At 58.2% G+C, this 24696-nt stretch overlaps 2 protein-coding genes across 4 annotated transcripts; one reads left to right on the top strand and one right to left on the bottom strand.

Annotated features, from left to right (window-relative positions):
* Positions 1-2326: 2326 nt before the first annotated feature.
* MYL9 (myosin light chain 9) lies at positions 2327-11437 on the bottom strand. The gene is made up of 5 exons (XM_065032718.1): positions 11319-11437; positions 9986-10059; positions 4562-4765; positions 3238-3399; positions 2327-3047 (listed from the first exon to the last, which is right to left on the bottom strand). Exons 3-5 carry the CDS (start codon positions 4743-4745, stop codon positions 2875-2877), a joined length of 519 nt encoding a protein of 172 aa, XP_064888790.1. The 5' UTR covers positions 4746-4765; positions 9986-10059; positions 11319-11437; the 3' UTR covers positions 2327-2874.
* Positions 11438-15324: 3887 nt separating this feature from the next.
* Positions 15325-24001, top strand: RAB5IF (RAB5 interacting factor). Of its 3 annotated transcripts, XM_065032716.1 has the most exons (5): positions 15965-16128; positions 17328-18223; positions 18609-18712; positions 21495-21624; positions 22257-24001. In XM_065032716.1, the coding sequence occupies exons 2-5, from the start codon at positions 17939-17941 to the stop codon at positions 22296-22298; spliced, it is 561 nt and encodes a 186-aa protein (XP_064888788.1). In that variant the 5' UTR covers positions 15965-16128; positions 17328-17938; the 3' UTR covers positions 22299-24001. The 3 variants fall into 3 exon arrangements, 2 of the variants coding, with proteins under 2 accessions (XP_064888789.1, XP_064888788.1); XM_065032717.1 differs by lacking the exon at positions 17328-18223 and having other exon boundaries at positions 15922-16128; XR_010466674.1 differs by lacking the exons at positions 17328-18223; positions 18609-18712; positions 22257-24001 and having other exon boundaries at positions 15325-16128; positions 21495-21626.
* Positions 24002-24696: the final 695 nt, after the last annotated feature.

Here is a 24696-nt window from a genome sequence, read left to right as displayed (position 1 = left end):
CCATTGCTGGACTAACTGGTATGTCTTCTGGGGTCCCATCTCCCACCATGGCTAGAAGCAGGTGCCAAAAGAGGACAAGAACAGAGCCCGAGGGTGTGATGCTCCTGGCCCCAGACGCCCTGAGCCAGACGTGGTTCCTGCGTGTCTGGTAACACCCGTGGGCAGCCCGAGGAGGGGCGGGAAGCAGCACTGTCCCCACGCTGCCACCCCGCTCCCCTTACCAGGCCAGAGGGTTCACCCTGCGCGGGGTGTCCTCGGGGGGACGCTGGTCCATGCTGCCAAACCTCCCAGTTGCTCTTCTCAGGATGCTTCCACTTCCACTTTGGCTCTTTTTTATATTCAAGGCATGGGCCGTAAAGGGACCTAAAGGGACCTAGGCAATGGCTGAACAGTGCTCTCCCTTTTAATCTCCTTTCTTTTCCTAGTAATTCCTAGCATGTGATTTTCTTTCTCCCCTTTTTTTTTTCTTGATTTTCGTAGCCACTGAGCTCTGACCTTTCTTTGGGGTGTTTTGGAGCACTTGGAGCCTGTGGTCTCACCTGTGAAGTCGGTGATGATCTTCCCCACGTGCTTCACTTTCCATCGACCCACCTACTACTGCGCCTGCATTTTGGTGGGTTTCACTCAGCCTCTGAAGTCCTGCAAGACAGCCCCATCTCTGCTGCCCAAATAACTTCGTGCTCCACCTGTAAAGAGCTCCAGGAGGTGGGGGAGGCAGGACTCCCCTTTGCAAGGGCCAGATTTACTCTTCTCCTATGTACCTCAGTATACCTAGCAAAGTTCCTCTTCTTTGTCGGCATCAGGGTTGTGGGACACCCTCTCCTGCGAGCCTGGTGGTGTAAGCCCAGCCATGCCGGTGCAGGAGCAGCTCAGACACAGCAGCTTTAGCAGCTGCTTGAGACGGTGTTTCTGAGAGCCCCATGCTGGAGCCTCTGGTGTCTCTTTGCTCGGAGCCAGCAGTGTCCGCAGCTGGCGGTGACCAGACACCGAGTCCATCCCCCTGCCGACACTGGGAGAACCTGGGCTGGTCACACAAGCTGATCCTTTGGGGCCAGCGGGGCTGAATTTCGCTCCTGGATGCAGCCGTCTCCAGAAGACGGTTTGCCCACAGCGTGGCTGAGGCCTTGCTGAAGCTGGAGGTCCTTTCCCACACCACTCGGTGTATCTCCAGCATCGGCCCCTCTGCCCCAAAGTGATGTCTGTGAGACAGTCACTTTTATGTGAGTCCCGGTGAAAGGGACTTTTCAGAAAGCATCCTGCCCTCCAGCAGCCTTCAGGCCTTGGGCTTTGCTCTGGAAGTGAGAGACCTGTAGGTTTCTCCCTGGTAGGGCATGGAATTAGGGAAGGAACACGGCATCTGCGAGCCTGGAGGTGGGCTGGTTTGGGGCTGTTGCTGCAAGGCATGAGCCATGGCCCTGGGAGCTCACTGGAAAGTACATGTTCAGCCTTTCATGTCTCTGTATCCCTGATAATTCAGTTAATCTTTCCTTGTGTTGGTAGCACTTGCAAACAGAAGCACTGAGAACCAAGGAGAAGCTTTTCAACCGTGGGTCATCTCCCCATGAGGGCATCTCCTGCGGCCTGGCAGGTCCCTGCGCAGGGACGGGGCTGGCGACCCCGCTGATCCCAGCAGCACGCACCATGGAGCCCCGCAGCCCTCGTCCGAGCTTTTCCAGTGCGCTGGGAGCATCTCTGGCATGCACTGTGCCCTCACCAGCTTCTGTGGGTTTGCATCACGTTTTCCGCCATTTTAAATAAAGAAATGCAGGAAAGTCATCCTTCCAGGGCAGAGAGACGAGATGACTTCAAGCAGCACTTAAGATAGCAGCTTTGCAAGGTGGGAGCCCACCTGCACCCACACACCCTTATTCAGGTGGTGATAAATAGCCAAACCAAGGGGACAACCCCCCCCTCCATTTCTCACCCTCCCTGTCTCATACCTGCACCTCTGCCCCCTCAGGGTGACGCAAAAGGGTGGTGGAGCCCCCGAGACCCCGAACCAGCTGATGGGGGAAGTGTGGCCAGCACTTGCCAAGTGTATCTCAGTCAGCCCACCCTGACGCAGGGGCCAAGCAGAACCCTCATCCCATCACCATGGGATCAGAAAATGATGCTCAAGCTGATTTTCTGCAGGTTTGGAGTGATTTTCAAAAGAAGGCTCCTCAGCTGGAAGGAGCCCCGGCTGGCAACGGCAGCGAGGTGGGGAAACATGGTGCCCAAACCACCCCTCAGACCCACCAGGCAGTCAGACAGCAGGCCGCGGCACGGCATGGCGTGGTACGGCACGGCACGGGTCCGCGAGGGAGTCGCACACAGCACACCTCTGTATCACACCCATCAGGTTTTATGCACCGCTTCGGCTTCCCAGATCCCTCAGATCACAGGCTCTAAAGCCATAAAACAGTCAGGGAGGAGGAAACAAAGTGGGTTTTCTTTGATAAACAAGGGGAGTGTGGGAGGAGGGGGAGAGGTGCTTTCTCTCTGTGCTGTGGCCCTGAGACAGGTCTCGTTTGGGCCCGAGCCAGCCAAAACCCCACGGGGCAGCGCTCACCTGGATGCTCACCCTGGCCCCAGGGACTGGTGGCATGGTGGCTTTGAGGGGGCCAGCTGCTGCTGGGGGGGGTCACAGCCAGGCTGGGGGTCCCACTGGGGCGAGCCTGTGGGTGGGAGAGGCGATGGGAGGGGAGGTCTGGGACTGGTGGATGGGCACACAGTGGTGAAGCGATGGCAGCACTTCCCCTCCAAGCGTGACCCGATGTGGGGTGACGGTCCTGGGAGGTGTTTCCCATGGGGGAGCTGCTGTGGGGCAGCAAGGGGGGCCGAGGGGCAGGGGTGTGCGCAGGGAGAGGCAGAGGGGATGGGCAGCCCCGGGCTCTAATCGTCCTTGTCCTTGGCCCCGTGCTTCAGGATGCGGGTGAACTCCACATAGTTGAAGTTGCCCTTCTTGTCGATGGGTGCCTCCCGGTACATCTCATCCACCTCCTCGTCAGTGAATCTGTCTCCCATGGTGGTCAGCAGCTCACGCAGATGGTCCTCATGAATGAAGCCTGTGGGGACAGGGTGGGGTGGCGTTAGCAGGAGACAGCACAGGAGGGCTGAGTGGCAGGACCTTCCCTGTCTCTCCCAAAGGTACCCCTGGCCAGCTGTCCTGCTCTGGAGCTGCCTGGGGACTGTCCCCAAGGATCTGGCCCAGCCCTCGTCCTGGCTGCCCGAAAGGCAGAGCAGGCAGCACCTGACCTGACGCCTCCTCGTCGAAGCAGGCGAAGGCATTGCGGATGACGTCCTCTGGGTCGGTGCCGTTCAGCTTCTCCCCGAACATGGTGAGGAACATGGTGAAGTTGATGGGCCCTGGTGCTTCACTCATCATGCCCTCCAGATACTCGTCCGTGGGGTTCTTCCCTGCCAGACACAGGTGGAGGTGTGTGTTCATGCCCTGTCCCCCCACAGGACCCATCCCCAATGCCAGCCCACGTATTCAGCTGGCTGAGTTTTTTTAATTGCAAATTAATTTGCTGGCACGTGTTCACCCACCCCACAAACAAGGGAAGGGGGTTTCCACAGTGCCTGGCGCTGGCCCCTCAGCAGCTCTCCCCGTGCTTTAATCCATGCCCCAGGCCACTTGGAAGCAAGCTCTGCCAGGCTCAGCCTTGAGGGAGATGAGGGAATTCGTCTGGGGGTCACCAGGAACTAACCCCCCAGCTTTTCCCCATTCCTGTGGCAGCTGACACCCTGCCCCCCGACAAGGAGAGGGGCAGCAATGTCCCCATGTGAGCCTCATGCTGCTGATGTCCGCAGCACTGTTCCTGCCATGGATGCACCAGCAATGGTTTAAGCTCCGCTGCTGAGGTGCCCCAGCACCCAGCCCCTTTCTGCTCCCAGAGCTGCTGCTCTCAGGGAGCGAGGAGGTCCCTCCCAGGGCCAGGCAGGACCTCCAGAACAGGTTTGGCTGCCAGGTCAATCATTGACAGACCTCCGAAAGCACCATGGAGGCACCACGGGGAGCGGGAGGTGGAAACCATGGCCTGCAGTGAAGAAGGGGCTTAGGGTGCGGGATACAGCCAGAGCTGCAAGTCTCAACTGGTCAAGGTATCATGCCAGCACAGGGACCTGCCTCTTCTGTCACCCTGGCTGGGAGCAACAGGAGCTTTGTCCCACAGGGTACAACCCCAGGTGATATTCTGGGGTGAGACCACTCAGATACTCAATGGCTGCAGCTGGTGGTTGCTCCTAGAGCAAAGCTTCTCCGGCCCCAAGGGTCTCTTCACTTCTAGTGAGCATGGCTGTAAAAGCAGCACATCAGGCTGCTGCCCTTGGGTACCTCCACAAACACACCTTGTGCGGTCAGCTGGTGCCAGCAGAGAAATCTGCCCCAGGTTTCACAGCCAGCATCAGGCTGGCCCAAAGCAGGAGGGCTGTGCCCCAACAGCACCCCACCAAAGCTGGTCTCCACCGCTGGGTGTGAGGCACTAGGTGACCCAGCAGCTCTCCCCACTTGCCAAGGAGGTGTTGAGGGCAGAGGGGCTGAAGGACACGTGGAGGCACGAGGGGAGGCTCTGCTCACCGAGAGAAGCCAGCATGTCATGCAGATCTTCCTTGTCAATGAAGCCGTCACGGTTCTGATCAATCATGTTGAAGGCTTCCTTGAACTCCTGGATCTGCGACTGGTCGAACATGGCAAAGACATTGGAGGTGGCGCGCTGGGGACGCTTCTTGGTGGTCTTGGCTTTGGCACGTTTGCTGGACATCTTGGCGGCTGGGGTGGTACCTGGGGGCCGGGCAGCAGGCAGGGGTGTCAGGGGGCTGGCGACAGGCAGAGCAGGGGAGGCTGGAGCAGAGGCAAGGACACACAACTCCTGGCACATCCTCCCATGCCTCCGTTGCCCTGCCACTCACACAGTTTGGCAACAATGAGACAAGGTGGCCACAGAGTTGTACGTGGGGACAGGTGACATTCAGGCTCTAACGAGTCCCTTGGGAAGTCACAAGCACTCACTGGCACCCCTTGCCCAGGGCTGTCCCTACCGGCTGCAGACAGGGCTCCCCAAACTCGCTTGCCGCCCATCCCCTTTGCACCCCAGGCACAGGGAGAGATGCCCAGGCCAGCACCCAGGTCTCCCCCACTCCGCCAGTCCCGGGGGCCCATGGGGACAGGTGCCTCGGCATTTTGGGCAGAGCTCAGCCATAGCCCCTGCCCCCGGCAGGGCTCCCCCCAGCAATGGGTGTCCCTGCACACCCTCCATTCCGCTGCCCAAGGCAGCCGCAGCCCGTCCCCGGGCCATGGGCAGCACCCAGCGGGAAGGGGTTATCTGCCCCGGGCACATTCCTCACATACCACCGCCTCCCTTCCCCCTCCGGCCCGCTCCCTCCATCCCACCTCCCCCCCCCGCCGGGCCAAAGGCCGCGTCCCTCCCCGCTCTGCCCGGGGAGCCCACGGGAAGGGCCCCGAAGCGGTGGGAAAGGGGGTCAGGGACCGCTTGGGGGCTGCAGAGCCCTGCGGGGCGGGGGCACAGCAGCTGAGTAATGCCGGGAGCACGGGGAGCCCGGGACTGGTGCTGTTGTTACAGGTAATGAATGCCAGGAGAAGGCGGCAGCCCGGGGGAGCAAAGAGGGGGGGCAGCTGTGGATGGGCACACCTTTGGGGACATGGCTGGGGCAATGTATGTCCCATAGTGAAGGGCAAAGAGAGCACATGGACCCCCGATACCACCAGGGCAATACCGCAGCAGGAAAACCTGATCTCCCAAAGGGGTGTTCCTGCCCCCAGCCCGTGCTGGCGAGCACCCAGCAGAGCCAGGCTGGAGCAGGGAGCCCATGCCCAGCAGCGAGATGGTACCTGAGCCCCTCCACAGCCTCCGAGCAGTGGTTTGGTGTCATCCCCCCATGCTGCCAGGCTGAGGGATGCAGTTGGAATTTAATACATCCTGCACCATGGGTGCTGGGCACCCAAACAGGATCTGTATGGGGTGCTCAGCACCCCCGTGTGACCACCAACATTACGTGAGATAAGGATGCTCAGACCTCTCCCAGTGGAATCCTGGCCAGCATTACTCAGCAAGACACCAGCAAAGATGCCTGGCAGAGCGAAGGTGGCAGCTGCCAGCTCAGCACAGCCCCACGGGGAGGTCTGGGGTGGGGTCAGCCCAAGGGAGAGATGCTGCTCAGAGCCTTCATGTGTCTACTGCGGCCATTTCCCCCTCATGTGCAGCCCCATGCCTCAGTTTCCCTATCTGAGTCAGCACCTGGCATGGGGAACAGCTAGGGGGGCAAAGTTAAATTAATTTGGCCTTGACAATCCTTGTGGGTCCCTTCCAACTCAGGACATCCTATGATTCTGTGTTAATGTATTATGAATTAATTGTTCGGGGGAAGAGCAGAGCATTACTACCCTGTTCCCCCATGTCCCCTGCCACGGCAGGCAGCAGGGCCGCCTGCATTCCTGCCTTTGGTGGACACGCAGCCGTTAAGAAGCCGCACCATGCTGCGTGAAGCAGCACAAAGCAACAACAGCAGTGAGCTGTGTGCCAGCAGCTGTGCCCACTGGCCCGGCCGCCCTGGGCATGCCGCTCGGGGATCCGCTCCCCGGCTGGGTCCTTAATGCTGACACCCAGGGCACCGCAGGGGAGCACCCCTCCTAGCGGGGCCCCAGCGCTGGCTTGTCCGAGGCTGGAGCAAAAAGCCTTTCACACCTGCACGGCTCCCGCCAGCCCTGCCCGCGCCAGACCTGCTTGCCAGCTCTTTCCCTCACGTTTTCCAAGGGGCTGCAGAGGGGGGAGCTGGAGTGGCCACCAGCCTGGTCCCCGGGCTCATCTGGGCTGCACTAGAGGGACATTCTAGGGGCTGTGGTGAGCGCCACATCCCAGCTATGGTGACAGTGCCTGCAGGGCTCGCTGGCACCACGGTGCCCAGTCAAGCTCAGAGGGGCCTGGGGACTCTTCTCCCACCCCTACGCCCGCCCCCATCCCACTGTGGCAGCATTGCACCACACCAGAGAGCCTGGCATCACCCTCTGAGCCCCAGCCAGGGCCTTCGTCTGCAGGGGAGGTGCTTCATGTCCCCCACACAGTCCCCTCCTCATTCCACATGAGCCCCAGTGGCTGCAGGGCTGGGATGGACACAGCGCTGCCCACATCTCCTCCCTTGTGTGGCCCCAGTGCCTACCGACAGTCACCAAATCACCCCGGCACCCCCCAGATGTGCAGTTCTTCCCCAGTGTCCCCCAGGAAAGAGGCATTTGTCACGGCAGCAGGATGGCTGGGTGGGCAGGAGATCTCAGCCCCCCCTGCTTCCTTCAGCACGGCTGCACCGTGAAGCTCTTTGCGACGGATCAGCCTCTTTCTGCAGGCCCTGCCGGCCCCCTACATGCACCGCTGGCCCCGAGCCGCAGCCAGGCCTGGGGAGGCTCGGCCTGGGGAGGCTCGGCCTGGGGAGGCTCGGCCTGGGGAGGCTCGGCCGAGCACCACAGCTGCGCTGTGCCAGGCCAGAGCCAGCAACAAAAGCTCTGCCGCTGCCCCACGGCACTGGGCTGAGTTTTCAAAACATGCTGAGTTATTAGCAGAATTATTACCAGAAGACTAGAGAAACAAGCAGGAGTTTTGCTCTCACCACATGAATTAATATTATCCAAATATTTACCCTGCCCCAGCTGTGACCAGCAGCAGAAAGCGCAGCTTGGCACCCTCTCCAGAGAGATGGTTCTTGTTACGGGGATTAAGTGTGATTTTGACAGCATATGGTTTTGCTGTTTGATCCAAAATATGCCCCAGAAAGTTGCTTGGTCCCAAGGTCCAGTTCAGCCTGGTCATCTCCTAATCATTCTGTTTCTGCTGTTAGCAGATCCTCTTGGGCTGGCTGGGACTCGGGAAGAGAATTTTTGGGGTCAGTGCAGGGAAAGGTGCCCCTGCATGAGACAGGAGTGATTTGAGTCCTGATTCGACTGGGGCAATCTGTGCTCTGCACAAGGGCTCGACGGCTGCTCTGCCTTGGTCTTCCAGCCTGTGCTTTCTGGGATTCCCAAAAACCTGATGCTCAGCCCGTTTGAGGAAATGCCCAGCCATGATGCCCTGCATGCTGGAGTGGACTCTGCTGAGCCGGTTGGTGCAGCCACCAAACCACCGGCTTCCTCCTTGGCAAGAAGGAAACCCACAGAGACCTGTCCTGCTCCCGCCACCCCTGCTGAAAGCCCTGTCCCTGCCCAGGGGCTGCTGACCTCAGGCAGCAGAGCCAGGGAGGTCGGTGCTGGGGTGAGGCCGCAGCCAGCCCAGCACGGAAGCCGTGTGCCAATCCCATCACCACACTTGCCCCTTCACCAGCTCCCCTTATTCCCTCATCCTTCTGCCACCACTCCTGCCAAGATGATCTCCCTGCCTCCTGCACCACAAGGCTTGTGCCTTCCTCACCTGGGACTCAGACCCCAGGGACCACGGGGACGGCTTCAAAGGTTCATTAGTTAGTAAAAGAAGTTGTTTCAAAGAGAAAGAGCAAAGGCCCACAGTTATCAGAAAAATAAACTGCCATGTGCTTCCTCCTTGATAACACTTGGGATATGCTGCTAAGGGTTTCCCAAAGGCGGCTCCTTGGAAGCTGGCGATGCAACCACAGGAGCCACCTCTGAAAGTGCTGCCGAGGCTCCGGCACGGCGCAGGGCTGCCCTGCAGTCCCAGCACAGCCAGACATCACCGCCTGCTCACAGCCAGCTCCTCCCTGCCACACGATCCCAGCAGCGAGACACATGATGTGCATCTGCTGGATGCTTTTGGTGAGGGTAGGAAAAGAGCGATCCAAACAGCCCGGGCTGTCCCAGAGGACACCCCCGCAGGGTGAACGACAGCCCCTTGGAGGGACTGTGGTTAAACCTCTGCGCAATGGCTCTTCCCAAAATGAGTTGCTATTACCAGCAAGCCACAACACAGCCGTGTTAGTAACGGGCAAGCACTGTCCCACCACAACACCCGGCCAGCCACACCTCAACGTTATGGCAGTGCAGGGGGTGTTAGTCCAGCACAGGCAGCAGTTCCCATCTCCTCTCCCAGGGTGGCACGGGGGCCAGCACGGATGATGCCCTGCAGCATCCCACACCCGCACAGGGGCTGTGGGCCAGCATCCTTCCACCCGCAACACTTTATCTGTCTGCTGGGCACCTCTCCCAGCACCAGGACTGCCCAGGAGCAGACATCCCACCTCTGGAGCCAGCAGGACACACAGACCAGGTTGTTGTATGCTAGAGGAGTGGGCCGCTGATCTTTCCTGCCTAATCTGTTGTTAAACATTCCCTTTCCTCCAGCACAGCCTTGCTCAGGATGCCCGTGGGAGGTGGCATTGCTGGGCTCTGTCCCCGCTGCCAAGGTGTCCGGGGGAGCCACACTGCCGGCCACAGGCACCGGGAGCCGCGGGAACGGCCCCTGTCCGGCTCGGCACTGGAGGAAGGGAGGCAGGCTGATGTTCTGCTCCTTTTTTGGCTTTATTAGAGATGGATGTGGGAAAGGAAGTTTGGAGGCAAGAGGAAAGCAGAACGCGAGCCCTGGGCTGTGACCCCAGACCAGCCGCAGCCACCAGCACTGGAGACAGCGAACGGGCTTCATGTGTAGACAGGAAGGAGCAGAGCAGCATCAGGGAGCCAGAGCCACATGCGCAGAGCGTTCATCCCAGCCTGCCCTGCGCTCACGGCAAGGCCCGTGTGCAGCTGTGGGGCTCAACTGCAAGTTTCGGCAGGCAGTTTCTGGGCTAGCTCCTTCCCCCTGAGTTTAGGGGACAAGGACCTCACCACACCCATATGGCACATGCAAATCTTTCCAAAGCTCAGCTTCCGAGGCCACCATGAGAAGACCATGCACAGACACCATCACCACACAAAAGATTCAGCACCCTTCTGGTGCCCAGGGAGGGTGGGAAACAAGACCGTGGGCAGAAGGTCTTTGTGGCCTCAGACCACTAGAATAACATGCCCTGGACTGGGTTTGGTATATCCCAGGAGAATTAAGGGTCTCACCTCGGTGGGGGAATCTGGCCGCAGCGCCTCAGAGGGGGAGGTGACCGCAAACTCCTCCTACAGCCGCACGGAGCCTGTCAGCGATGAGAGGAAAAACATTCAAGTGACTGAAGAAACCCAACCATCTTTGGTCAGCAGTGGTGGCTGTTGACACTTGGGGATGTTCCACTCCAAAGAATGCTGCTGCCGCTGCCGTCCTCTGCTACACATCCATGTTTTAGAGCCTCCCTGGCTTTTATCACTATCATAACATTTTGTACCAAAAGGGCATGCAGGGAAAGGAGCCAAGAGGACCTCAAGTTTTCATCGGCATAGCTAAACAAAACACAAAGTTCCTCTGTGTTCAAGGCTGAGGGAAATGAGCTAAATAAAGCTTTTCTGCCTTACAGCAGTTCATTGCCTGAAGTTGCTCACAGGTCACTGGGAAGATCACTGGAGCATCACACAAGCATCTGCACCTTGGCTCTGGCCACCAGCAAAAAGATTTTGGGGAAAAAGCAGATGTTCCAGATAGGAACAGCTCTCACAAACCAGGAGGCAGGTGAAGCCGCAAGCAGCGGGATCTGCTCTTGCAGCACTGCCATCCGGGGAGAAACTGGGATGTCTCAGCTCCAGGTGTTGCAAAGAGTTATTAAGAGCTTTGCTTAAGACCGATCCTCACGTCCCCTAGCTGGGACATCCCTGCCGGGCCCCGCAGAGCGGCTCCTGCGCGGCCGGAGGGGACCAGAGGGGCTTCTCCAGCCGCTGCATCGTCCCCTCCCTGGGCTTGAGCCAGTGCGGGGGAGCGGCCGGGAGCTGCTCCTTCCCGCTCTCCCTTCCCGTCCTGCCGCCTCCCCTCCGAGCTGCCGCGGCTGCATCCCGCCCGGTCCACCGGAGTTACCCCGGCTCCATCCCGCCCGGTCCGCCGGGGCTGCCCCGGCTGCATCCCGCCCGGTCCACCGGAGTTACCCCGGCTCCATCCCGCCCGGTCCGCCGGGGCTGCCCCGGCTGCATCCCGCCCGGTCCGCCGGAGTTACCCCGGCTGCATCCCGCCCGGTCCACCGGAGTTACCCCGGCTCCATCCCGCCCGGTCCGCCGGGGCTGCCCCGGCTGCGTCCCGCCCGGTCCGCCGGAGTTACCCCGGCTCCATCCCGCCCGGTCCGCCGGAGTTACCCCGGCTGCGTCCCGCCCGGTCCGCCGGGGCTGCCCCGGCTGCATCCCGCCCGGTCCCTCCCGGCCCGCCGTGGCTGTCCCGCTCCCTGCCGTGCCGGGCGCTACCCGTGGCCGCCAGGTTCCTGGCCCGTCCGGCGGGGCGGGGAGCGGCGGGGCCGGGTCCCCGGCGAAGCCGCCTCACCTGGACCGGAGCGGGGCAACTGCGGGGCGGCGGGCGCTGCTCTGCCGGGGCCCGGCCCGCGGCGCGGCCCTAGCGGGGCGGGCGGGCAGCGGGGCCCGGGGCGGGGGGGGCCGGGGCGGTGCAGCCCGGCCCGGCGCGGCCCATACAAGGCAGAAGAATGCGGCGGGGCCGGGGCCGTGGGGCCGCGGGACGGTGATCCCGGCCTTATATAGACGAAAGGGCGGCGGGGGCGGCCCACGCGTGCCCGCCTTCCCGCGGGGAGATGCGCAGCTCGGGGTGGCACCCGCGGGGCTGGGAACCCGCGTGTCCCGGCGTCTCCGTGGACGTCCCTGCACCCCCAGGCTGGTGACACAGGGGCCCGCCGCGCTCTGCGGGGCTGTGGGCACCCACGGATGACAGCAGCCAGGGGCCCGCGGGTGACATGGACCTGGGCGCACCCTGGACGCGCACCCTGGACGCGCACCCTGGGCGTGCTGGAGCAGCTCTGGCGTGGAGCTGCCTGTGGACCAGCAGCCCGTTCGGGTGACACAGAGAAGCTTTGCAGGCACCTCAAAGGCTGCACCACAGCTGACTGAAAGCTTCTCCCCATGGTCCAGTGGGACCACGCTAGCAAGGGAATGGTGGCCAGAAAGACCAGCCGGTTGTTCTGAGCCCTGCCTCTGCTGGGCTGTGCGCCCCAAAAGGACGTGGTTGAACAGCCCCTCGAAGTGGTGTGGAGAACAGCCAGGGACTCGGCCCATTCACGAGCGGGGGTCTGGAGCCCCAAGGCGCAGGGTTGGGAGCTCCTGCCCCTCGCCGGCCCTGGGGTCGCCTCTCCAGGGCAGCGTGTCTTGCTCGTGTTTCCTTTCCAGCACCAACCCCGCACCACATCCCAGCCAAAGGAGCTCCCTGTGGGAGCCCTCCGCAGACATCGTACCGGGGGAATTTGTCTTTGGTTTGGAGGACCCCACAACACTGGAGGTAGAATTCAGCCTGCAGAGGAGCAGGCAAGTGGGAGACGGAGACACCAGGAGCGTTTCTGAGAGGGATTTGGCCAACCCTAGAGCAAGGAGCTGGGGCAGGACTGCTCTGCCAGTGGCTCTGTCGCTGACCAGAGAGACGTGGGAGCTCAAGGACAAGGACCATACTCTGCTGTCCCCCTTGGCCACTTCCCAGCATGGCAGAAGGGTGCCGAGGGGACAGCATGGAGCATGCTGCACTCGCAGCAACACAGGTGAAGAGCGGAAATGAGCATGACATAAATTAATCTTCAGCTGCTGGTGTCCTGTGGGGCATCACTACAAACAACTGTTAATGAAAAAATAAAACAGTTTCAGCACTGGTGCAAAAGCATTGGCCATGGCCTCCAGCAGCCCGGCCAGACCTGCCCCGGGCGCAGATTTTGTTCCCACTGGCTCAGAAGACCAGCGACCTGCTCTGCCAACAGCCCGCCAGAGTTGGTGACATCCTAGTCCTGCTCCCGTGCTGCTTGAAGAAACCTGCCGGGCATTTCCTCCTCCAGGGAAAGGGGAAGGCACAGCGCTCATTCGGCCTCGGCTGGGGCAGGTGTCCTGCCCACACCCCCAAAGCACAGGCTGTGCTGGGGGGAGTCAGGAGCAGCCAAGTGTGGAGATGGGGTTAGAACCACCGCTGAGCGCCATGCGGGGCAGAGGAGAGGCAGGGAGAGCGCAGAGCATCCACCGTGCCCATGGTCTGCCGGGGGTCCAAGGTTTGCCTTTTTACAAAAAAATGTAAGGAAAGAAGAAAAAGAAAGAAAAAAAAGAACAAGTCACACGAGTCAGCCTGAGCTGCCACCCCGTGGCTGGTCCCAGGGCTTCCTGTGCTGGAGGAAACCCCGGACTCAAGGGTGTCCCCAGCCCGGCAGGGGGCAGGACCCCCGCCAGCCCCTCCCCGAGCCCAGGCCCTGGAAGCGGGGAAGGGGGGGCAGGACGGACACGGCAGCTCCTCGCACTCTTTGCAGCCCCTGAGGCTGCGCAGACAGAAGGGGCTGCTGCTGGGCTGCCCTGCGCAGCCCCTCGGGCTCACCCTTGAGCCCAGCCCAGCCCTTCCCACCTCCCCCCGCCTGTGCCCAGGCTCCCCGTGTAATCCTCTGCCCTGCTTCCACAAGCCTACCAACACACATGCGTTACTGGGGACCTGTCTGTACCCCCATGGCATCCTCTGGCATCTCTCCTGTCTCCTCCTTGTTCTTTCAAACCCGAATTTAATTTGCTTTTCTCTCTGGGCAGTGGATCAGGCAATGGAGATGGAGTAAAACAGGCCAGAGATTTTTTAGCATGTGAATTTTAGATCATTTCGCTGATCCAGAGGTCGTGTCACTGTGCAAGTGCTTCCACCCCTGCAAAGGGGCCTGGAGCAGGATCGTGGAGCTGGGGATGCAGCCTGGAGCTCTGGAAGAGGTCAGCCACGGGGCCCCTCAGCTGGCGCTTCCCCCGTGCTCAGCAGCCGCGTCACCGCGTCACAGAGGGCGCAGAGCAGGGACGGGGCTGCCGCGCCCCAAGCGCCTGAAGAGCACCCTGGGAGCCAGGCTGGAACCAGGGCACGCGAGGCCTGGACCCTTTGCAAAGGGCCCCGCGATGCTGGGCGTGTCAGAGGCAAAGTCCTGCCAGAGATACAGCGATGACCCCCTGCTGCATGTCCCCTTCAGTGCAACACGGCTCCATTGGCTTGGACCAGCCTTTGGCTTGTGGCAAAGGCCTTAGTGGTTGGGCATGTGCTCAGGGGCCTTTTGAAGTCCAAAAGTATCTTGCATAATCTGTGTTTAAATTACATGGCCTCAGCTGGACATGACCAGAGGTCTGGGACAAGGACTCTCCTGCCTGCTCCCCTCGGTGACAGCCACACACAGTGCACACAGGCCCATCTGCCCTGCAGCTTCCCAGCTCCTGCTGCCATCACAAGCGAGGTGTATGGGTATTTACTGCTGCAGAGAGCAGGCGCGCTCCCGAGATGCTCAGCACATCGTGCATTTGCTGGTTCGTGCAACAGAAAGCAAAGCAGGACCCTGGGCCCGGGGAAATGAACCCGTGAACGTCGCCAAGCGCCAGCGCTGGGGGCCACGTGCACAGGTGAGGACAGAAGGGCTCCCCACGAGGTGTCTGTGCAGGGCTCGGCACGCACCACCACCAGAAGGGAGACCTAGACCCACAGGCGTATGGGGGGAATTCAGCCATTATTGTCACAAACGCAGGCCCTCCCCTGCCCCCTGCCCACACAAGCTCAGCCTGGATAGCACAACAGTGAACTGACCCCAACCAAACACCCTGCACACCCCAGGCTGGAGAAGCAATTCCCAGTATGTTTTTTGCATGAGGAAAAAAACGTTTTAAGTTGAATACCATCGCTCTTTTAAGGCAAGAATATTAAAAAAAGGTCAAATCTTTAGGACTCCATACGTATTCCAGTGCTTATTCTATTTGCATACACTTCCAAGAGCATCGTTTCTGCAGACGGTGTATGACTGCTGTAAAGTCTGCTTGAATAAACAGAGATAACAAGCTGTAGTGCCCTGCACAACTGCCCTGCTCCACGCACCCCGTCCTGCAGTCTGTCTGCAGGAAGGACGGACAGAGCGTCTCCAACGCGCGGTGCAGCGCGACAGAACCAAGCGGCCTCGGCACAGCACAGGGGAACCTGCCCCAGGAACCCCGGTCTCCGTGCGGCCGTTCTGTTTGCGTGGCTCAGCACGACGCTGCAGCGCGTGTGGGGCAAAGGGCTGTCCCCTGTCCCTGTCCCCAGACTCTGTCGCAGTCCCCGTCCCCATCCTCTGTCCCCGTCCCCATCCCCTGTCCCGCCAACGCACCAGGACAAGACGGGAGCTGCTGTCCCGCGGGCCCGCCCTTCCCCGGGTGTCCCTTCATGCAGCGGTGCCGGGATCGGCCTCTCTCTCCCCGCGGCCGCTGCCAGCCCGGCCGCCGCCCGCACACCGGGGGCCCTCCCCGGCCTCCCCTCCGGTGAGAACAGCGGCGGCAGCGCCGGGCCCCGCAGGGCTGCGGAGGCGCCAGGAGCCGGCAGGCGGTGACGGTGGTGCTGGCGATGCCGGTGATACCGGTGGTGCTGGTGTTACCGGTGGTGCCGGTGGTGCCGCTGGTGCCGGTGGTGCTGGTGTTTTCGGTGATACCGGTGGTGCCGCTGGTGCTGGTGTTACCGGTGGTGCCGCTGGTGCTGGTGATGCCGGTGATACCGGTGGTGCTGGTGGTGCCGCTGGTGCCGGTGGTGCTGGTGTTATCGGTGATACCGGTGGTGCCGCTGGTGCCGGTGGTGCTGGTGTTACTGGTGGTGCCGCTGGTGCCGGTGATGCCGGTGATGCCGGTGATACTGGTGGTGCTGGTGTTACCGGTGATACCGGTGGTGCTGGTGTTACCGGTGATACCGGTGGTGCCGGTGCCCCCGGGGCGCAGAGGCCGCGCGGGGCTCCGGCGGCAGGAGGGGGTGGAGCCCGGTGGAGCCCCGCCCCGCCCTCCCCAGGCTCAGGCTCCGCCCCCCGCCCCAGCCCCGCCCCCGGGCCCCGCGAGCTGCTCCCCCTCCCCCCCTCAGCTTGGTCCCTCTTCCCCGCCGTAGAGGGAGTGGCGCTTGTCTTTGTCACGTGTGACGCGCGACGCCTCTGCGATTGGCGGAGCGGGGGCGCGGGCAGGTGACGCTCCGCGGAGGCCGCTTCCGGGCCGGAGCGGGGCGGGAGAGCGCGAGGATGAGCGGCGCGCGGCGCAGGGAGGAGCCGCCGCACGCGCAGCAGCACGCGGTGGCCAACGGCGGCGCGCGCGGGTCGGTGTGGGGCAAGGCCCTGCGGAGCGACGCGGCCTGGCACGACAAGGTGCGCACGGGACCGGGACCGGACCGGACCGGAACCGGAACCGGACCGGGGATGTCTCGTCTGGCGGTGCCGGCGCCTCACCCGCCGGTCCCCGGGCTGCGGGCGGCGTGGCGCGGAGCGCTCGGCGGGGACAAGCGGCCGGAGCCGCGGTGGGAGCGAAGCGGGGCAGAGCGGCCGCACGGACACGGCAGCGCCGGCACAGTGCGGGCTGAGCCTCCCCGCCGAGCCGGCCGGCGGCCGCTGGGGCTTTAACCCCTTGTGCAGGGTTAGTGTGTCCAGCTGTGGCCCCTCAGCTCCAGCAGGACAGGGAACTGCTGCAGAGAGTCCAGCGCAGCCACCAAGATGCTGGAGGGAGTGGAGCATCTCCTGTGTGAGGAAAGGCTGAGGGAGCTGGGGCTCTGGAGCTGGACAAGAGGAGACTGAGGGGGGACTCATTCCTGGGGATCAAGATGGAAAGGGGGAGTGTCAGGAGGATGGAGCCAGGCTCTTCTCGGTGACAACCAGTGACAGGACAAGGGGCAATGGGTGCAAACTGGAACACAGGAGGTTCCACTTAAATCTGAGAAGAAACTTGTTCCTGGTGAGGGTGGCAGAGCCTGGCCCAGGCTGCCCAGGGGGTTGTGGAGTCTCCTTCTGTGCAGACATTCCAACCCGCCTGGACACCTTCCTGTGTAACCTCATCTGGGTGTTCCTGCTCCATGGGGGGTTGCACTGGGTGAGCTTTCCAGGGCCCTTCAACCCCTGACACTCTGGGGTTCTGTGCAGGACCGGTGGGCGGGCGGCCTGTGCCCATCCCCCGCACGGCCCACCCGGAGCCGCGGTCTCTGCTGCAGTCTCTGCGGGTGCCGGCTCGGCTGCACCCCGGGTTCCACAGTGTGGCGGTGGGGCCGGGCCGGCGCAGCTCCAGCCTGGAGCCGGCAGAGCCGTCACCCCCAGGTGTCCTTCCCTGTGCGCAGAACCTGCCCTCCCAGCCCTTCCTGCAGACAGATGTGGCACATCTGTGCTGGAGCCTCCAGCAGACCCAGTTCTCTACTACCTGGGCACAGAGCCACAGTAAACACAAGCCATATTTATATTAAGATACCCCATTTGACTTTTGGGTTAAGCTCTTACGAGATTAAATAAAAACCTACTTTGTGTAGTGAAAATAAAAGTAGAAATATAATCTACCTTAAGTTGGGGAAAAAATGTATTTGCAGATCCAGCTGGCCTGTCAGGCACGAAGGGAAAGGGCAGCGGCAAGAACGGGCTTGTGTGGTGCCACGGCGCGTTCCTGCAGAGGAGCAGCCCTGCGCCGTTGTTCAGCTGTTTGCGTCTGCTTTGCCGCGCCGAACCTCGCCGCTTCCAGTGAACCGGGAGATTTGGCTTCCACAAAATTTCATGTGTGCTCAGCTTTGGTTTGTGTTTGCCACAAGCCTTCCAAGTGTGGGTGAAAACGTGTCAGCCACAGGCTTCCCGGTGGTTTCAGCGCTAGTGAGGCTTTTGTTGTGTGTGCCTCTTCCTGCTGCCCCCAGCGCGCAGGCACGGGGTCCTTGGTCCCGCCGTGTCCCAGCCGGGCACGCCGTGTGTGGCGCAGCGCCGCGTCTCCTCCCCAGTTTGCCGGCTTGGAGAAGGTGCGGACGCCGTCCTGCTGTTCTCTGGGGGACAGACGTGAGTCTGTGTCACTGTTTTCTTATCAGTTGCTGTTGCTCGCAGAGCTGGTGGAGCTCTCCTGTACTCAGCCTCGCGCCCCTCTGACAAACTGGGCAGGAATTTCGGAGTTAGCGAGAGGAGCAATGACAGTGCAACAGGATGTGAACTGAAGGCTAAAATGACTGAGAGGCCTCATCTGACATGGATTCTGGTCTTCCACGTGGAGCCAAACAACTTTGCCCATCCTACAGTTAAAATCACAAGGGCCGTTGGTGTTTGGGGTGTGCTGGGGCAATCCTGTCCTCGGGGGGGCGGAAAAACAGATGTGAGCGGAAGTGAATTTTGTTTAAAGCGTGAGTCAGCGTTGTGCAGCTGCGGGACTTACAGCCGTGTGGGCCCTACGGGCGCACAGGAGCGCCTGCCTCCGCTGCTCCGGAGGAACGCAGAGGTGCCGGCACAACGTGTGAGATACAGTTTGTGGTTTGGAGTTGGCTGAGCACTGGGTGGGAGAGGACCTGGGGCACTGCGTGTGCCATAAACAGCTCTTTAAACTTTTACCCAGTGAATTTTTGTAGACCTGAATCTTTAGTAAACAAGGGGACTAGATACTTGTTGGCCTCTGCAATTGTCCCATTGGAGGACAAAGCCATGTATTGAATTTGGGAGCAGAGAAGCCCAGGGGGTGTGATGCCATAAGCTGCTTCCATCTGCTCTGAGTACAATATCTTATGCTCTGAATGGAAAAGTAAGTGTGCGGTGTGCTAATTTTTCAACTGTTAATTGTATGATGCTTTAAAAAAAAGAAACATAGTAAATGCCAAAATCTTTCTTGTGCTTTATCTCCTCAGGACGAGTTTTTAGATGTGATCTACTGGTTCCGGCAGATCATTGCAGTTATTTTGGGAATCATCTGGGGAGTAGTTCCACTGAAGGGATTCGTGGGAATAGCAGTGTAAGGTTTATTTCCTTTTCTGTCCTATGTACTCTCCCACATTTGGGCTTTGCTTGGTGTCTGTTTTAAAGTCGTGCTCTGGACAGTGCTGCCCAGACGCAGGCCCTGCTGTGCGTCTTAAAGCAGCGTCGCATTCCAGACTGTTATTGCTCATGAAATTCATACAAATCATAACATATCTTCATCAACCTCTTTCTCGTCAGCCTCATTAATTCTTTTAAAAATTATTATTATTTTTAAAATATTTACTTTTATTAGAGGGGGCAGGGGTAGAAGAAGGGAACAAAAGGTTCAATTGACTTGTGAAGTGGCCCGTTCCTGCACGTGTGAGTAGGGGCTCTGAGTATGGTGCCTAGTGTGGCAACCAAAGAAGTGAGAGACCCGTAGAAGGGAAGGGTCGTAGTCCTTGTCTTTGAGTCAGGAGCCCTCCTCAGAGAGGAGGTTCTGTTGGTGGACAAGAGAGGCAGTATCTCTTCGGCAAAGAAAGGGTTTCTTCAGAGCACCGCTGGCCGCGGGCTGCGTCGGCAGCACTCCCGCTGCGGGGAAGGCGGCGCCTGGACGGGCGCGGGCACGTTGGATCCTCACCGCGGCATGAGATTCAGGTCACCTCTCCGCAGGTGTCCGAAGGCTGCAGTGGGCACTCGGAGTTATAAAACAAAAATGTATTTGGCCCTGGCGTGTTCCCGGAAGCCTCTGGAGGTTCAGCAGAGGTGGAAAACACAGCCCTGCTCCTGGAACACCAGGCTGGGAAGGAACTGCGTCTGTTCTGGGGAGTCACCGTTTGCCAGTGTCTCTGCCTCATCAAGGTCTCTTAGTCAAGCTCACAACCTCACAGCTTTTCTTAGGGAAAACGAACTTGTCATCTTGTCCCTCCTCCTGAGTGTCCTGCCTGCGGCGAGGAAGTGGAGGGAGTAGCAGCAAGTCTCTGTAAGAGAGAAATAAGAAAAGGTTTGAAATCTACGGAAAAAGGGCGTAAAGCAGCGATGCTCCAACAGAAACACCAAGCTACAAGCAAACAGTGAAATCTCAAGTTTTTCCAGTAACAGATGCGGAGTAGCTGACAAGAATTATGCTTACTTAGTCACCTGTTAATTCACAAGGCCCCTTCAGGTACCTAAGCCAATTCCTGTGCTAAACGTTACTAAGAAATTAAATCGATCTGGTGTACAGAGGAAGAACTAAAAGCGTCTGGAACGGTGTGCGTGGCTGCTCTGTGGTTTGCGGTCGCACGCTGCTCACGCTTGCTGCCCGTCACCGAGCTGCGTGTCTTCCCGCATCGCCCTTCCCGCGCAGCCGTCTTTCCAGGAGACGTACCCGTTGCTCCCCAGGCTGTGCCAGCCCCCAGCCGCCGTGGGTAAAGCCAGAAGTGTCTGAGGACAACCGGGAGGTCACGTTTTTTCTCTCCGCTGAAGCATAACTTGGCACGGACCAGAGCGCTGAGAGTTGTCTCAGGTCGAACCCTCGCGCTGTGGCTCTGAGGGCACTATTGAGCCTTCTCTGGCCCTCGTCCCTAAGCCGCTACCTTTGGTCATGGGACGCTGACAGGGATGTGGCGCTGAGCACAGAGTCTAACAGTCTTCCCTCTTAGCAGCCTCAAAATCAAGCAGCACGCACAAGGCAATTGGATTCTGTGTGGAAGCAGGACTGCTGCTGGTCTGCGGACAGGAAAACCTGCAGGGTTTGCTGATTTGCTGATACTTCCAGCTGTTGACAACGGTCTATTGAGCCTTACAAGTAGGTGGTGCCTTGTGAGGTGAACTCCGTCCGAACCCAGCACGCTATGGCAGGCTGTCGTGGTTTAATCCCAGCTGGCAATGTAACCACAACGGCTGCTCACTCACTCCCCAACACCCCAAACAGGGGAGAGAATTGAAAGGGAAGGGAGAAACTTGTGGATTGAGATAAAAACAGTTTAATAAAATAAAACAAACGTACTACTTCTATTACTATATACATACTTCTTCTATACATACTACTTCTACTACTTTATACATACATACTTCTACTGCTAAACTGGCAATAGAATGTAGAAGATACTCAATGCAGTTCCTCACAAACTCTGTGCCAAGCAGCCAGTGCCGGGAAGAGAGGGAACGCCCTGGTGCTGTGCAGCCGATCCCAGGGCAGAGAGAAAAAGGCAGAAAGGCCCAGAGGCCACTGCAGAACGGTGGAATGGCAAATAGCCAAACGCAGCGACTCCTGAACACAACTCACCCGAAACAGAGCAGAACTGGAATGGCTCTCCCCAGCTGGAAAACCCAGCTCTCATTAAATCTGAAGGCTGACGCTAATGGTGTGGAATATTCTCGTTGCTCAGTCTGGGTGTCAGTCGAGGTCTGTCCCACCCATGTCCCCGTTCCCACACCTGTGGGCAGAGCTCAGTGTCCTTGGCTCCCAGACAACAACCAAGATATCAGTGAGCTCTGACGTTGTTCCCGCTCAAAACCGCTGCAAAGGTACTTGGAGAAAAGCAGTAATTGTGTCGCAGGGTGTTATCTTGTTGTTCTCTAAATCCAAACCACGACTGTGCTAGCTAAGAGAAAGAAAACGTTTCTAACTGCATGAAGAAAACTAACTCACTTTTAGCCAAATGAGTGCACAAGCTGCCCTGGAGCTGCTCTTCAAGCAGTGCCTGAGCGGCCCCGAGTGTTGCGGGAGCTGGTTCCCCTTTGCTCCCCTCTGCTGCGGATGGAAGGTGTTTCACTGCTGCGTTGCAGCGTGGTGTGTTGGGTACCTGTACCCTGTGTCACCGACATGACGGTTCCTCATCTCTTTCTTCCAGATTCTGCCTGATCAATGCTGGTGTTCTGTACCTCTACTTCAGTAGCTTCCAGCAGATAGATGAGGAGGAGTATGGCGGGACGTGGGAGCTAACGAAGGAAGGATTCATGACATCTTTTGCACTGTTTCTGGTAACGCCTCTTGCTTTCTCTAAGCTGATTAGTGAATTGTGTTTGTGAGGGAAAAGACCTGGAGGAAAAGCAGGTGAGGTCGTGCACTGATAGAAGAGAGATGTGTTAACACCGTCTAATAATTGAAGTTGATTTGGCAAGAAAATCCCCAGATCTGATGGCTACTGGCTATGAAATACAGTATTAATGCCAGGGATTTCTCTGTAAGAAGGGATGTAGGAACAGGCAGCTACTCTTCTGCATCTGCCACTTTGATGTCTTCCCATCCTCTGTCCCACGCATCCTGGTGGAGTTTCATCTAGAGCTCGTTACACCCAAACTGGCGGTTTGGGGATCTTTGTTTTATCCCTTACTCCCCTCTCCCAAGTCCCTGAATACACCCAGCGCGTGATTTGGGGGTGTTTCTGTACCATTAGAGGGACTGTGGTGGGATTTTAATGTGGAGAGACTAGTCACCCCAGAAGGAAAGCAAGCTGAATGCCGCCTGGTGGCACACGGTGATCCCAACATCTCCCCGAGACCATCTCCAAGCTGGAATTCAGTCCCCTGTTGAGAGCAAAGCATGGGGCTCCTTTTCTGTGTTTGAACCACCTTCCAGAGGCTTCAAAATAACCTTTGCTTCCTTTCCACAGGTTGTTTGGATAATCTTCTATACTGCCATCCACTACGATTGACACGGTCTGCAGCTTCTGCCTGTTTAATCAGTCACCAGTGAATTGAGGAGGTTTTAATGAATCATAGTCTTTAGTGGACTGGTGGGAAGGTCGGGGAAGTCCCATCATTCCCTTCCGTACCAGTGGTCTGATGAACCGGGAAGAGCCCCAACTTTTCTGCTGGAGAAGCCCGTCTCTGTTTTATATAATGTTAATTGTTGGAACTATTAAAAAAGCCATTGGAATTTTTGGCAGTGGTTCAAGACTGTTCAAATTTTGAACTTTCTGTGACTCTAGCCAGTAATTCTATCAAACTCCTGTGTGCTGAAGGTTGAATCTGTTAATTTAATGTATGTGTGCCCTTCTGTCTGAATTCTGTCATTAAATCCTGACTTGTCTTCCATTGTTGTCCTTCAGACAAACAGTTCTGACCAAGCAGTTGTAGGGGACGTGGGCGGCCGGCGCTGCGCCAGCTGGGATACGCGTTGAGTGGCTGTCCTTAGCGCGTTTTTGTACTCATCAGATCCGACTTGATTGAACAGACTGTGTTGGTACCATTTCTAATATTCTTCGTTTTATTTGCAAATCAGTTGTTGACCAGAATTTTTAACTTGTCTTTGTTGAAGACAGATTTTTAAGCAACTTTACTAGAAAGAATTGTGATTCTTTTGGTTAATGAAGGTTTAACTTGGGGGGTGTTCAAGAGGCTTAGAGACTCCACAGCATTCTGCTAGCCTGACCAGGTTACCAGCACGTACCTCAGAGCTCAGTAGTCCTGAAGGACAGTCATTCTGGAGATACAGCCTTTTAAATGTTAAGCATTTAATTTCTTTTTTTATTTTAAAGCTATTGAATTCAACTGCTCCTCGTTAATAACTGCAGGAGATTAAGACACAACTGAGGCAGCTATTATCTTAAACACAGATTTACTAACTTGCAAATCAGGCAATGTATTGTACATTTCCTCTGGTTTGTGAGGTGCTTTTTATGAGTTGATCGCTTCATAGCTCAGTTCCTCCTTAGTCGTGCCCTTTTTGTGCATCAATGGGGGAGTCTCTGCATTAAGGTATTTTTAAGGACATGTATTTCAGAAATAGCTCTTGGGAAACACGCACAGTCCTTGTTCTTGTCGGAGGACCTTGTCGTCCTGTTGCCATGTGGTCCTTGCTTTTCTAAACAACAGCTCAGGCACCCAAGAAGTCCTGACCTAAAGCTGCCTTATAGTGAGGAGTTGGTAGGTTTAGCGCGCTCTTGCTGAACGTCTGCGTTGCATCCTCGCTGGTGGAGTTCAACATCCTGTTCTCACGCGTGAGTACGCGAAGCCAGACATCTGTGTCTGTAAGCGCTGTGCTGGGGGTCCAGAATCGCCCACCGGTGCAGGTCTCCATTCTGACCAGGGAAAATGCTGCCTGTTCTTGGTGGAACAAACACCCTGGGCTGCCAAGGGAAGAGTGCAATAGCAGACACCTGCTGCTTGTGACCTGCCAGTTTAAGTAAGTGATCTCAAGCAAAAACTTACATAATTGCTCCTCCCCAGCCCCAAACTTGCTCAGCTTTTTAGTCTGATCCTCTGCTTTCAGCTGAAAGCATTAATTTCCCCACAAGAATTGCATAGCCTGCTCGTTCTAGGTCACCCTCTCCTACTGGCATCTGTTGCATCACAGCCATCAGTAAAATCATTGTATACATGAAATGCTCTAATAAATGTCGCCTGGATAATCCACTGTGCAGCTTCTGTGTCCGCTGGTCTTTGAAGTTTTATAAAAGTGTGGAATTCCTTTAAGAGTCCGATTTTTGGTAAATATCTAAGCCAGCAGCTCTTTGGGGTTCTCGGGTCTCCCGTGCGGCAGGCCTGCACTGTAGGAAGGGGAAGTAGTACTGCTTAGATCCATGCTTTAATGGGTGATTAAGCAGGTTAAGCCAAGTGTTGCCTCTACATAAGCTGTTCTGCTGCTTAGCAGCTGTCCCTGCCCTGTGACGCGCAATCCTGCCAGAGCCACGGCTGCGCTGGAGTCCCCGAGCCTGGGGCAGAGCAGGACCTGCAGCCCGGCTCTAAAACCTGCAGGGTGAGAGGGTGCAGAGCCGGGGACTCGCTTACCTGCCCTGTGGCTTTATTCCTTGCTTGCCTGCAGTCCCGCCACCTGAGTTTCTTGGTCTTTGCAGTTCTCTACAGTTCTCGCGTCTGGAAGCTGAGGAGGATCCCCCTTTGAGGGTCATGACTATGTGGGAGAGACACTAGTATCACAGTATCACAGTATGTTTGGGATTGGAAGGGACCTCAAAAGCTCATCCAGTCCAATCCCCCTGCTGGAGCAGGAACACCCAGGTGAGGTCGCACAGGAACATGTCCAGGCGGGTTGGAATGTCTCCAGAGAAGGAGACTCCACAACCCCCCTGGGCAGCCTGGGCCAGTGTCTGT

The sequence above is a fragment of the Columba livia genome, chromosome 16 (genome assembly GCF_036013475.1).
Source record: "Columba livia isolate bColLiv1 breed racing homer chromosome 16, bColLiv1.pat.W.v2, whole genome shotgun sequence".
In the NCBI taxonomy this organism is placed as follows: domain Eukaryota; kingdom Metazoa; phylum Chordata; class Aves; order Columbiformes; family Columbidae; genus Columba; species Columba livia.
This window is presented reverse-complemented; position numbering and strand designations above follow the sequence as displayed.

Coding starts and splice junctions, on each gene's coding strand:
- MYL9 (XM_065032718.1), bottom strand. CDS start 4,745: ATGTCCAGCAAACGTGCCAAAGCCAAGACCACCAAGAAGCGTCCCCAG. Junction 3,400..4,561: donor TGACATGCTGGCTTCTCTCG/GTGAGCAGAGCC, acceptor TGTGTCTGGCAG/GGAAGAACCCCACGGACGAG. Junction 3,048..3,237: donor CTTCGACGAGGAGGCGTCAG/GTCAGGTGCTGC, acceptor CTGTCCCCACAG/GCTTCATTCATGAGGACCAT.
- RAB5IF (XM_065032716.1), top strand. CDS start 17,939: ATGACTGAGAGGCCTCATCTGACATGGATTCTGGTCTTCCACGTGGAG. Junction 18,713..21,494: donor GGATTCGTGGGAATAGCAGT/GTAAGGTTTATT, acceptor TCTTTCTTCCAG/ATTCTGCCTGATCAATGCTG. Junction 21,625..22,256: donor CATCTTTTGCACTGTTTCTG/GTAACGCCTCTT, acceptor TCCTTTCCACAG/GTTGTTTGGATAATCTTCTA.